The 13,724-nt window shown below is 50.0% G+C and overlaps 1 protein-coding gene across 6 annotated transcripts; it reads right to left on the bottom strand.

Moving 5' to 3' along the window:
• Positions 1-548: 548 nt before the first annotated feature.
• PARS2 (prolyl-tRNA synthetase 2, mitochondrial) lies at positions 549-9,268 on the bottom strand. 6 transcript variants are annotated; one of them, XM_047725324.1, is made up of 2 exons: positions 9,219-9,268; positions 549-5,304 (listed from the first exon to the last, which is right to left on the bottom strand). In XM_047725324.1, the coding sequence occupies exon 2, from the start codon at positions 5,274-5,276 to the stop codon at positions 3,852-3,854; it is 1,425 nt and encodes a 474-aa protein (XP_047581280.1). In that variant the 5' UTR covers positions 5,277-5,304; positions 9,219-9,268; the 3' UTR covers positions 549-3,851. The 6 variants fall into 6 exon arrangements, with proteins under 6 accessions (XP_047581280.1, XP_047581282.1, XP_047581279.1 ...); XM_047725326.1 differs by having other exon boundaries at positions 9,223-9,258; XM_047725323.1 differs by having other exon boundaries at positions 8,837-9,256.
• Positions 9,269-13,724: the final 4,456 nt, after the last annotated feature.

Genomic DNA, 13,724 nt, shown 5'->3' with positions numbered 1-13,724 from the left:
CCAACTAGGCTTTAACCCTGGAAGCTCCTTAGCAGCCTCAGGGGTTGACTTAATAGTGGATAGCATCCCTGCACCAGAGTGGTTCCTGAACAGGGACCCTAAAGATACCACCCCGTTCTGCTGGTCCACGCGCACCTCCCGACTACATACAAAGGGCTAATTGGCCTAGTATAGGAGCTGCCACTTACCCTGCTGTGAGCCTGACACCATTGTCCCTGTTTTACTGAGGAAGCATCTCACACAAGGTCACGTAGCTATCAAGTGGCCTAGACAGTCTGACTCCAGCGTCTAAGGTGGGTCATTACGATGTAAGTCATTAAGTGCATCTTGATTTTTTTCAAGTATATCTTGAGTTTGCAATAACAACATAAAAAAATTTCCCATTTTCCACAGTATAAAACTTTACTAACTCTAAAACAAAACCTTACATGCCCTTGGATGCATAGTAATCCATTCTAAAAAGCATTCTGGCATCTTGGTGTAGAATGATGGTGGGAACTCTGTGAAGTTCCCTGGCACTCAAATAGTTAAATGACAATTTCAACAGATTTCTGCAAAATGCCTTTATTGATAGCCCAGCAGGTGTTTCTTCCATTAAAACACAGAATATTAATGGAGCCCTTGATTTATATTCTAGGCTTGATTTACACAGTGGTTTTGTTATGCACCAGCTTTTGTCCCCAAGTATTAATTCCACTAAATATTTCCCGGCCATTTGCTTCTAGATCTCCCCAAGGAATGAGCAATGATAATACATCCTATGCCTGTTATTTTGCCAGCATCCCCATTTCACCAGTTTATGGCAAGAGGTAACATTGGCAAATTCCACCAAATAGGAGAGAGCAAGTAAGGTACACGGTCTGAATATGTCTTTCCTCTAAGGAGATGGAGCCATTCCATAGGCGTCACTTAGTTCTTGCCAGTGGCCCTCCCCAGGAAGGTTATAAAGCATCACATCAAGAAAACTAGAAGGTCTTGAGATACGTTACCAGCAGATCCCGAGCTCCCCGTGGGTGGCCTTTCCTAAGTTGTCCGGTTTGTGAAGGGTGTGTTTCCTGAGTGCACTGGGTTAAGCATTTCGCTTAAGTGAATGCAGGCAACCCCCCGGGAAGTGCACTGCCATGAACGCATCTTACAGATGAAGCTGAGACACATAAAGGGCAAGTAATTTGTCTAAGGTCACATCCCTGGCAAGTGGCGGTGGATCTAGGATTATGTCTCTTCCAGGTTCTGATCTTCCCACCATAGCGTACTGCCCCTGGCTTCTTAGAAGACACGCTGGCTTAGCCATCATGACACATGGATTTCCGTTCAGCTTGCCCTTTGGCCAGTCACTGTACTCCCTGTATTTTTCTCCCTTGGAAAATAAAGGATGGTACCTATTTCACATGTCCAAGGCTTCTGCAGTCCAGAGGCCTATCAGGCCAGACGTCTCTTCCAACAAGATCAACCAGAGGTAGCCTGATTTAGGGACACAGCTCTTGGCCTGCAATCAGGTGTTCTGCCAGTCAGATGGTGTGTGGCAGGTTAATTCCCACTCCAGGCCTGCTTCCCATCTGTGAAATGAGGGGCGGACAGGCAGGGCTCCAAGTCCTCCTGTTCTAAACTTCCATGATTCTGTATCGTCCTCAAATTATTCTGTAACTTGCACATTTATGAAGACTTTAAAGTTAATTGGTTCTCTATTCCTGAAATCTGATTTTTAAAAGTGCTTACATTAGGCTAGCCTTCCAACTTCCATAAATCAGCTGATGGAGCACAAATTCACAATTAAAAAAGGGGGGAGTGGGAGGTAGAGGCTTCCTGTTATGGAATGAACAGGACACAGGGATAAAAGGTACAGCACAGGGAATATAGTCAATGGTAGTATAATAGTGTAAGGTGACAGATGGGAGCTACACTGTGAGCATCGCTTAAAGTACAGCTACTGAATCACTATGTTACATACCTAAATGAATGTAACTCCGTGTATCAACCAGACATCAGTAAGAATTAAATATTTAAAAATATTAAGATGCCAATTTGCACAAATTCTAAGTGCTCGTCTATTTGAGGCTAATTTGATTAGATAGACACAAATAATTCAGTTTTATTTACTGAAAGCACTCTTGTCTCGGTGGAGGCCATGCAGTTGTAATGGGAATGGCATTGGTGTTGGTCAGTCTTCGGATGTTGGCTCTGATACTTTGGAGCTGTACACCCTCGAGTAAGGTGCTGAATGGAGCTTCAGGTGCCTCTTCCGTAAAAACAGCACCCACCTTGCATAGTTTAGAATAGGAAAATGATACACGACAGTGCCTCACAGCACAGTGGTATGTGGCAGGCCCGGAACAAATATATGAGCAGACCGTTAAAAGCAGAGAGCTCCCATCAGTCCGATAATGTACAGAGCAAATGGCTCAAAACACTCAAAACACTAAGCTACAAAGCCGCTCAGGGAGGGCCCCGGCCTGGAAGGACGCTGGGAACCGTGCATCAACTCTGCATGCATGCGCTTCAGAACCATCTATGGAGCTTTAAAATGCACAATGCCCATGCCACACCCTAACCCTAACTGGGTGGGACTGAAGTGCAGCCGAGGGGAAGGCCCCTGATTTATAATCCAGCCTTTCTAGGTTTGCTCTCGGAATGCACATCTCCTGGCCCAAATGCCGGGCCCAGAGCGCCACTGGTAGACCTGGGGGCCATCAGCACTTGGCATGTACATTAACAAAGAAAGCTGATGGTGTGTGCTTGAGCGTGGATTACTCGAGTAGTAACAGCAGTAGCAGTAAACTGCTGGGAAGCTGTTTGGCAGGTGGGACAACTGGCTAAGACAACAAGTGCAGTATGCTGGAATGGCTCAAGTCTGATCCTAGTTTTCCAGAGAATTCAGGCAGAGACCTTGATATGTGCCCCCTGGTGTGGCTTGAGGAGCAAGCTCTGCTCCCAGGACAAGCTCACTGTGACACCTGAAGCCTGCTATCCCTCACATCTGGGGGAAGAAATGGTTTCAAACATATTCCCAGCCACCAAAGGTAGGCTTCTTTTTGTTTTTGAGTGGAGTGTAGAAAGAGTAGAAGAAAGGACAGATGAGTCCCAGGTAGGAAGCCACTGCACAGTTAAAATGGCAGGCGTTACCACCATTCATTGACAGGCAAGGCTCATCCCAGTGGTCTGACTTCATTCAATCAACAGAACCTGATCTCTGCACTATGCCACCTCAATAGGGCCAGGTCTCTGGAGGTGGTTTTTTGGGCCAATAGCTAATTCTATCAACTTTCCATGTAGCTTAGACTATAGAAGATCAGAGGAACCAGATCTGCCTGTCGTGAACCTCTTATGAACCCGCTGGTGACAGCTGTAAGGACTTTACAGATCTAGTTCCATTTCCTCATGTTAGAGATGGGGAATCTGAGGCCCCAGCAGGGGAAGAGACATGTCCCAGTAGAGGAGGGCTGGTGGGCCTGCTCTTCAAATGCATCAGGAGGCCAGGGGTCAGACCGCCGGAGCTGGGAGGGCCTTGGCCCCTGGCGACCCTCACCCTCCGCATGGGAAACGGCCAAGAGAAAGGAAGTGACTCACTGAAGGGCCGAGAGGAGCAGCTCTTTCTTACCCCTCTGCCTCCTCACCGAACAGAAGACAAATGGAAACTGGCAGCACGGCCAGCCCAGAGAGTGGAATCACAGACCTGAAATACAGACAGTCTAAAAGGACTGGATAAGTCAGCTTCCCTAGCACGCTCCCTCCTTCCATGAGCTGCCTTGTTTCTGGAGAGACCCACCCTGGAAGGGAGTGTAGGAAAAGGCAGCCCGAGAGTGAAGAGAGTGAACATGGAGGCTGCAGGATGGGGTGGGGGTGGCTCGGGGCTTTCAGACAACCTGCACTTGGCTCAGAAATTCCGTGACGCCCTCTCTGGTGAGGAAGACCACCTCACCAGTGTTCTGGCTCCAAACTTCAAAATGTGCCGGGTCCTCCAGGGCCCTCTTGCCTGCGATGATCACAAAGGGGTAGCCAAACTTGTTGGCATCTTTCAGTCTGTTTCCGATGGTCCGATGGGTCCTGTCGTCAAGCAGGACCTCCCCGCGGAGCTGCGGCAGTGTCTCCGTGATGAGGTCATACAGGTGGCCGGCGAGCTCGGCGGCCGCCTCCTCCTTACTGCCCTTCTTTGGGGGAATGAGGCACACCTGGTAAGGTGCCAGGAGCCCCGGCCAGCGAACGCAGTCCTCCGTGGACAGCACTTCGAGGGCGGCGGCCAGGATCCGCGTCATGCCCAGGCCGTAGCAGCCCATCTCGGCCAGGCACGGCTGGCCCTGGGCGTCGGTGAACTGGGCGTTGAAAATGGAGGAGTACCTGGTGCCCAGGTGAAACGTGTGCCCCACCTCGATGCCTCTGGCCTCAGTGAGCGGGCCCCGGCAGGCCGGGCAGTCGGCCTGCGACATGCGCAGCGTCTCCATGTTGGCTGAGAAGCCGCAGCCAGGACAGACAGCAAACCGGTCCTCCCCGATGTCGGCCGGCAGCTGGAACTCGTGAGACGCGGTGCCCCCGATGCTGCCCACGTCCGCCTGCACCCGGACGCACTGCAGCCCCAGCCTGCGGAACAGGCTGCTGTAGGCCTTGCCCACTAGGCCGTAGGTATGCTGGGCGGCCTCTGGGGAGGCGTCGAAGCTGTACATGTCCTTCATGTAAAACTCCCGGCCACGGAGAAGACCGAAGCGGGGCCTGGGCTCGTCCCGAAACTTCCTTGTCACCTGGTACAGCAGGAACGGGAGCTGCTTGTAGGACACGGTCTTCTGGGAGGCAACCAAGGCTGTGACGGCTTCCTCATGCGTGGGTCCTAAGCAGTACTCCTTGCCGTGTCTGTCTCTGAGTCTTAGCAGCTCCTTGCCCATGAGGTCCCAGCGGCTGGTGGCTCGCCAGAGCTCCGCCGGGCTGAGGCTGGGCATGTTGACCTTCTGCCCCCCGATGGCCTGCATCTCCTGGTCTACCAGCCGCTCGAGCTTCTCCAGGGCGCGCACGGTATACGGCAGGAGGTGGTAACTGCCAGGGCCTGCCGGGTGGATCAGGCCCACCTGCAGCATCAGCCGCTGGCTCTTACACGTCAGGTCACCAGACCTGCCCTCGAGAGACACCTGGTCTTCCCGAAGGTTCTGGGGCTGGAACATGCGAGACAGCACCAAGCGCTTCCCTGTCTCGGGGTCACGGTGGTAAAACCTGTGAGGACCACACCCAGAGAGCTGTTGGCTGCAGGTGGCCAGGACAGGCAGTGCTCTGCATCTTGACAGCAGCCCTTTCATGACACCTGGCCCAGAGAAGCACTTGTGCCTGGAGAGAAATGAGCCATGCAGAGATAAGCGTTAACTGTGTCCTGACACCCAGACGAGACGTAGCCCGCTGAGTCTGCTCCCCAACACACTTCTGAGACAGCCACCGACTTTGCAGATGCAAACCCTTTCATTTCTAATTTTCTAGCAGATTCAGGTCCTACTTCTTGTTTAAAAAAAAAAAAATCAATATTCTCCCATTTATAAAAATATAACAGCATACTGTGGCGGGACACCACAGCATGGGATCACAAGGGCTCTGGAATCAGGCAGCCTGGGTTCCTGGCGTGCCTCTTGCTGACTGCACCCTGTGTAGCTCAGGACGTGTGACCTAACCCCTATGTGCTCAGTTTCCTCATCTGCTGAATGGTAATACAATAGGACCCACCTTGCAGGTTTATTGTGGGGACTTAGAAGAGTTATACAAAGTTAACAGAACAGTATCTGGCACATTCTAGGAGTACAATCCAGGCTATTGTTACTACAGAAAACTGGGGGAAAAAACAGCAACAAATAAAAAAGGAAATCAACTCCAGTCCCTCAGCCTGGTCATAACTGCTGCTGACAAGTCCTTGTCTCTTCTGCCCACACCCCCAGCTCGCTTCCTCCTTAACTGTCTTGTGCCTCTTCCCTCCTCCTAGCACTCCCCGTCAGGCCTCACACTCAAGACTTGGAGTCAACATCTGCACTCCCTACGTGTCTCTCAAGCTTCAGACCTACCTAGCCAACCGTCTCCCGAGAGAATATACTGCACAGATACTCTAAATGCAGCACCGGGAAGGAGCTCAGCATCTTCCCCCCAAACCCACTCCCCCCAGTGCAGCCTATCACTCTCCATGGCACCAAAAGCCACCCTTTGCCCAAACCAGAAGCCTGGGTCCATCCACTCTGCCCCCTCACGGCCCCCACACAGCAGCCCTCTTGGCCCCGTCATTCCTGCCTTTTCACTTGCTGTTCAATCTGTCCCTCCTCCCCACCTCCACAGCATCCATCCAGGCCACTGCCATCTTCCCCTGTGAGCCACTGCAACAGCCTCCCCCCTGGCTTCCATTCCCGTCTTCCTCCAATCCATTCTCCATACTGCAGCCACAAGGGACGCATCCCTCATGGACGGTAACAGTACTTTTCCTGAAGTCCAGTACAATGACTTCCTGCTGCCCTCAGAATCAGGTCTCAGCTTCTGACCCTTCCAGCGCACATGTGAGCTTACTGCTGGCCTTATCAATAGCCCTTTCCCTGTTCCAGCTGTGCCATGCTCACTCTTAAACACTCTGTGCCCCTTGCATACCAACACCTCTTATCCTCCCAGCCTCAGAATCCCCATCCTGTCCTCTAGGATGCCTTCCTTGCCCCACACCCCTGCCCAGAAGGCCAGCTTCTCCCACAGCATCCCCTACTGATCACCCATCGCTCTCAGACTGACTGCTCAGATAGCGGCCAAGGACCCTATCTAGCGTGCTTGCCACTCAGCACGGAGCAGGGCTTTACTAGACACTGTCTGCTGAATGAGCACATGTGTTTCTCTAGGATTTCACAAAACACTCACATTCCTGATGGCAATACAGCATTTCATTAAGCATATCAGAAATGATTCTCCTACTACAGAGAGTTGTCGTTTTCTGTTACATACAATCTACAATGAACAGAAGGCTTTTGTTTGTGGTACATTTGGGAGATTCTCAGGAATGGAATTACTGGTCAATACATATGAACTCTTTTAAGGTTCCTGATTTATACTGCCAAGTTCAGTGAGAGCCTCTACCTTTCAGTATCTCCCATTACAAAGAGCTGCCCTGCTGTATTCGGACAATGGGTTATCCTCTCAGCTCTGCAGCCTGAAACCCTTGCGCGGCCCCCTCCAGCTCCCAAGGGCCTCGAGTCTTCCAGCTGGTCCGCTGCCACCTCAGGCAGCCTCATCCATTTCCCCCATGCATGGTACAAATATTACCATCTCCTACATGGCCTGTGACCTGAGACAGGTTGGGATGCACTATCACAGAGCCCTAATGTGACTGACTGAAAAAGTGTGGGCCCTGGAGGTACGTACACTTGGTTCACATCTGACCTCCTCACTTACATCAGGTCCCACCTCAGGCCAGTGGCTCACACCAGAAACTCCTTCCCCCTTGAACCCTCCTAAAGCAGACAGGTCTGTCTCTGTCTGACCTTCCTCTCAAGTTCACCCCCTCCTTTCTGGCTTACTGCCTCTTCTGGGTTAGCCTCTCAAAAATGCTTGGTCGAATGCAGTAGCCCAGTGGTTGTGAAACTTAAGTGGGCATCAGAATCACCTGGATGTCTTATTAAAACACTGATTATGGAGCCTCAGCCCCAGAGTTTCTGATTCAGTAGGCCTGGGGAGCAGGCAGGGAAACTGTAGTTCTAACAAGTTTCCAGGTGATGCTGATACTGTTGGTCCAGGGACCACACTGGGAAAAGCATTATACACTCCACGTGAGCAGTAACTGTGTTTGTATTATTCCAAGTTGCATCTGTAGCATTACACACGGTGCCTGCCCACAGGGGATACTCAATAAATGTCCATCAGTGACTGGACTGAATGACTCTTGAACCCTGTCTGTCCCGTCTCCAGATTACAGCTAAAAAGTTGATCCAATCACTCCCCTGCTTATAACCCATCAATGGCTCCCCATCCTAGTTTTCTCGAGATGGTACTTCCATAGAAAGCCTCTTCATATTTTGATCCTAACACACCTCTTCCAGCTTTTTATCCCACCACTTCCCTAAATGTCCCAAACTGCTCATCATTCCTGGAAGAGGCCGGCTTTACCCCAGCAACAGCAACATTCAAGCTCCATATTGCAAGAAGCATCTCCAACCCTTCCAAAAAGAATCACTTCCTTCTCTGGGCCCCCATTGCACACACCTCTTCCTTGTTTACTGTTCTGGAATAATTTTCAAAAGTATCTCTGAGAAACTTCTGTGTGCCAGGCACTGGGAGCGAGCAATGCTTCATGTCCTATTCCTCCATTAAACGAGGAGTTCGTGATGTTTTCTACATTTTCAGATCAGGGCCTAGCACAATGCCTAATATTTGCTGATCAAATGTATCAGTGAACGAAAAGCAAAGCGAAGGGGTGCAATGCAACAATTATCTGGATAGTTTAAATAAGAGCCATAAGCCCTCTGCCCTCACCCCCAATGTGTCCTCATCCTCAAATCCCTTAGCTTACGTAGGCGGGACAATAAGTACTATGATTTCAAATTTTTCAAGGTTATCTACAGACAATACCTCAAAAGCGGTATAGGAATTAACTTGTCCTGCACCTCACACTCTGGCAAAGAGCCTCTGAGTCATTCAATCATTCAACAAAAAAAGCTACAAAACAAAAAAAGGTCCTTGGGGCACAGGCCTCTTTTAAGGTTAACTCACAATGGCCCTGCAACCCAATCAGAAAAGCTGTGCGTAAAGCACTTCCAACAGTGCCCGGCATATAGTGAGTGCTACAGTGTTTGCTATCACGCCCAACTCACAGACGAGGTAAGCGACTCTGCAGGTGAGCACAGGGGCACACGTGGAAGGCTAGGTCCTCGCCTCCAAGTTCCACCGTTTCCGTCTGGGACCGTGTTGCATCAAAGCAACGGGGCTCCAGACCTGGTTCTACGAACCGGCTCGGCCTTCACTGGCTACGTGACCCTGGTCAAGTGACTTCAGTCTCCAGGCCTGTTTCCCCACACATAAAATGGGAAGGTTGGCCGGGCCACCAGGCGGTCCCAGAGGGTCTCTCCAGGGCTAGCACTTCCGGAATCTCCGTGACACTCACAAGACCCGAGGTCCACAGGAGAGAAAGGTCTGCGCTCATGTTACAACAGACGAAACACACTATCCCAGAGTTCAGGTGTCTGCGACCCCGCCCCAAACCAAGGAGGGACGCACGTGCTGTCACCCATGCTCACCAACCGAAGTGCCAGTAAAAGCTGTCCGCGCGCCCGCCACGCCGGCCCAATGCGCCTGCGCTAAAGGGAATTGACCGCCCCCCAAGCCCCGCCTCCTGCCTTTCTTACCAATCACAAAGCCGTTCTCACGGAGACTAGCCCCACCCGATTCCGGACGCCTGTGAGAGGTTTTCCGGAAGTTTAGCTAAGGAGAAAGAATTCAGCTCTCCTTCACGACCATAGATTGGCTTGGACAGCGAAGAGCAAATTACCGTTCCGGAAGTCCCCTCTAGGATTTAGGGAGGTGTAACTCTATGATAAAAGCCTGGCGTTGCCTCCCACTGCCGGGGCCCTCCCCACTCTCGGAATGGAAAGGCTGGCGGCGGTGTAACCAAGGCAACAGTAGGGCCTTTCCGTTCGGAATCTACCCTAGGATTTTACAGGTTTTCAATTTAAAGACATTAAAAATTTTTAAGCAGAAAAAAGTACCTTCATTACAAAGCCCAAGACGGTTTTCAAGACACTAAATCAAACTTTCATTCAAAAAATATTTTTTCGAGCAGCTATCATGTACCAGCCACTTGGAGAAACTGGGAATAGTGAACAAAACAAACAAAATTCCCTGCATTCAAGGTAGCTTTTATTCTAGTGAAAAGAGTCAATAAATCAATATAGTGAAATTTAGGAGGGGAACAGGAACTCGGTAACCAAAATAAGTAGTATTATTATGCAATTAATTAAGTTTACTGTAAAAAAATAATCCATGGTAAACAAAATACCAAAGTTTTGAAAAAAGGATCCATCAGTAACCATCCATAGAGAAAAAAATTAACTATGAAAAAGGAATGGGTAGGAGGTAGAGTGGTTGCAATTAAGGATAATCAGGGAAAGCCTCAACTAAAAAGTGACATTTTGGCAAAGACCTTTAGGTGAGAGAGAGCCTTGCAGCTATCTGGGGGAAGAATGTTCTAGACACAGGGAACAAGCACACATGTCCTGAAGAGGGAGCGTATATCATGTAACTTCAGTTAACTAAGAACAGCTGTAGTCTATTGAGTGCCTAAAATGTACCAGACCCAATATAAGACCCCGGCCCCAAGAAGCTCTCAGACCCGGAGATCTGCCAGGAGCAACATCGTATGATCAGTGTAATAGGCCCTGTGGGAGGGTAGGGAAGGAGGATTTCACTGAGGAGGTGATCTTTAAACTGAGCCTGAAGGATAAGTTGAGTTTCCCCAGACAAGAATGGTGGTGGGAATGGAGAGGAATGGCTAGGCTGAGGGACCAGGACACTTGGGCAGGGAATCAGGAAATGAGCTGGTATGAGGGAATCACGGGGTGTCAGAGGGTTTACATCTTTATTTCCCACTGCTCCTCACAAAGTGTTTGACAGGCCAAAGTAGTGCTTCTCAACCTGAGCTGCACTGGACCCACCCTGTGCCTCAGTCCCCTTGCCCCGAGATGCTGGATATCAGTCTGGGGCGGGCCTTAGTGTCAGTGGTCCCCCGAGATGATCTAAGATGCAATCTGGGCTAGTTCAGTGGGTCTACACGAAAGGCACTGGACGGCCTGGTGGGGCACTGGGTTGCAGGGGGCAGTGTCGACAGGTGTCATCACCCTGGTCCTAGAGTGAAAGAAAATACAGCTTGAGTAGACCCCACGACAGGTATCTGCCTCCCCCCAGCTAGGAGGCCAGGCACAGCTGGGCTGGACTTGAGCTTTTTTACTCTAAGAATGTCACTGGGCCTCTGCAGCTCAGCATTGTGGTCCAGACTTTCCCTAAGGAGTGCAATTTTAAAGGTTTTACTGAGGCAAGACTCCCCACGCCTCCTCTCCAGGGGCAGGAGGTGAATAATCTTCAGTATCAGAACCCACAGGGCAACCTTATTTCTCCCTGCTCCCATGCACATTATTACATCCCTCCCAATCCTGGAAGTGCCAGGCATCCAACCTCCGCACCCTGAGGTGTTAATTATTTCTCAATTAGCAGTTCCCAGGCTGTAGAGCATAGTGGTGTGGAGAGGCCTAATGACTTGCGGTGTTTATACACCCCCACATCTTCAGAGCACTTTACCAATGGTAACTAATTAATGCTTACGACCCCCTTGGGAGGCAGGCTGAGAACTGCTGCATTTTACCTTGCCCTTTGCAGGAGGTTTTGCAGCCTGGAGCCAGCCGTGGTCAGAGTAGATTTGCTCCCCACTGAGAAAGTCCAGGGGTGGTGGAGACCCAGAATCTAGCCCGTTTGCCACAGCAACTTCTGGTGTGACATTTCAATAAATTACTTGATCAGTTATCTATTGGGTATTTAATTCATAGAGTTCATTTGTGATTAGAACCCCACAACCAGTAAAAAAGAAAAAAAAACCACAGAAAAAAATCATTCATTCATTCAGTGTCATTAAAAAAAAAAAAAACAAACAAAGCAAAAGGACCCCACATGCCACACCTGCCCTTGGTGCCCCACAGCCCTGGGGACACACCGCACACTTAGTAGTTTGCTTCCGTTGGTTCTTGGTCAGACCTACCGCTCCCTGGCGGTAGGTACAGGTTTTGCTCTTTTATGTATCCTTAATCTTGACCAGAGGGCCTGGCCTGATTGGGGATTAGCAAAGCATTTTGTTTTTTGATTGTTGTTTTAATAATATATGAATGAATGAATGAATAGATAGATAGGTAGATAGATAGTTTCTTCCTCAGGCAAACCCTCTCCAAGGACACACTGAATCATTCCCTCAAACAGAGCCCATGGCCTGGCACAGAGTGCCTCTAAGTACATGTTGAATGAACAAGTGAAGTCAGAGTTCATGGTAAACTTCCTGACCTCAAGTTGCTCATAATCTCCCAGAGAGTCTGCCTCTCAAAGTGATGGTCCCAGAATCCTGTGGTAAAAAGTTGTGAAGAGAGGAGAGCAAGAGCTGTACTACATGGAGGAGGAGAGAGAGATTGGAATCAGGGAGGGCTTCTTGGAGGAGGGGACATAAGAATGGACCTTAAAGGATAACTAGGAGCTTCCCAGGAAGACAGGGGAGATAGAAAGACAATGTAGTCAGAGGGAAAGCAGGCGACCACTAGCTGCAAGGAAGAAGGCTGAAAGATAGTCTGGCTGGAGCACACAGCACAACCAGGCATCATGGAAACACAACTGGGAAGGCAGTGGGTGCCAGTGTGCCGGGACCTGCTGGACCAATCTGTGAGCTTCTGTTCAGCTCTGAGCTACAGTGAATGGTCTTTCCTGAAACAGTGATACTCCTCTTCCCACCAACACACACACATCTATTTTGAGGCTTAGCCCAAAACAACTCCTCTGAGAAAGTCCCTGGGCATTTTGCGTTCCACTCTGCAGTCCACGTATTTGTTATAATTTGAAAACAAGAATGATTGTCACTCCAAGAAGATGGCTGTTTCCTCTACTGAAGATGCCGGCCAGTGGGAAAAGCCAGCCTGCAGGAAATGGAAGGGCTTTACACTGGGGAAGGACATGGGCCGCCATGTTTCCTTGCCTGAGTGAGGTATGAACTCCGATGGGAGGAAGAGGATGGTGAGAGAGGCGGGATGGGTGACTCCTACAATGGCCCAGACGGGGGCAGAGGTGGGAGAGGAGGGGACAGACTCCATGGCCGGGGGACACACAACCGGGTGGACTCCTGAGCCCACCCCCAGCGTGTTAGCCCAGCTTAGCCCAGACAGACTGGACGGGAGGGGGCAGGGCAGCCTTGACTAGGAATCCTGCCAGCCACTTCTAGGGATGTGACTTGGGGTTCCTGCTTCCTCGGTTCTTCATTAGTAACACAGGAATCATGAGGCACACATAGGGCCATTGTGAAGGTTCAATGGGAGATGTCATGGAAAGCATCTGGCTCATCCTTCAATCCATTCCAACTCAGAAGACCCTGCAGCTCCCCTCACCTATCATAAAGAGAGAACCATCATTCTGCTGCTGCCCATTTCCTTCAGACTCCCTAGTCCTACCACCATGCACGACACTGATCCCTTTTTTCTTCAGCGGCCTCTTCTCCTTGGGCCCAGAGTGTATCACTTGTTCACTTGTTTCATGCCTAAGTCTAGGGTCATTAGAGGAAACCAGAAGAAGGCTGGGAAGTTAGCCCCCCCACTTTTAAAAAAATATTTTATTTATTTTGAAAGAGAGAAAGTGTGTGAACAAGTGGGGGTGGGAGGGGCAGAGGGAGAGGGAGAGAGAAAATCTCAAGCAGACTCCTCACTGAGTGTGAAGCCTGATGTGAGGCTTGATCTCACAACCCTGAGATCATGACCTGAGCTGAAATCAAGAGTTGGACGCTTAACCCACTGAACCACCCAGGTGTTCTAGTGGGCCCCTTTTTTATCCAGAATCCTCAGAATTGAAGAGTGTGACTACCAATCATCATCGTTCACATTTATACACCATTTGCTCTGAGCCAGGGGCAATATTAAACGCTTTACACCGTATCTGATTAAATCTCATGATAGTCCCGTGAGGTATAAGTACCACTGTTATGTCCATGTTATAGATGAGGCAACCAAGGC

The sequence above is a fragment of the Lutra lutra genome, chromosome 4, assembly GCF_902655055.1.
Source record: "Lutra lutra chromosome 4, mLutLut1.2, whole genome shotgun sequence".
NCBI lineage: Eukaryota > Metazoa > Chordata > Mammalia > Carnivora > Mustelidae > Lutra > Lutra lutra.
Note: the sequence above shows the minus strand (reverse complement) of the source record. Positions and strands in the feature narration are given on the sequence as shown.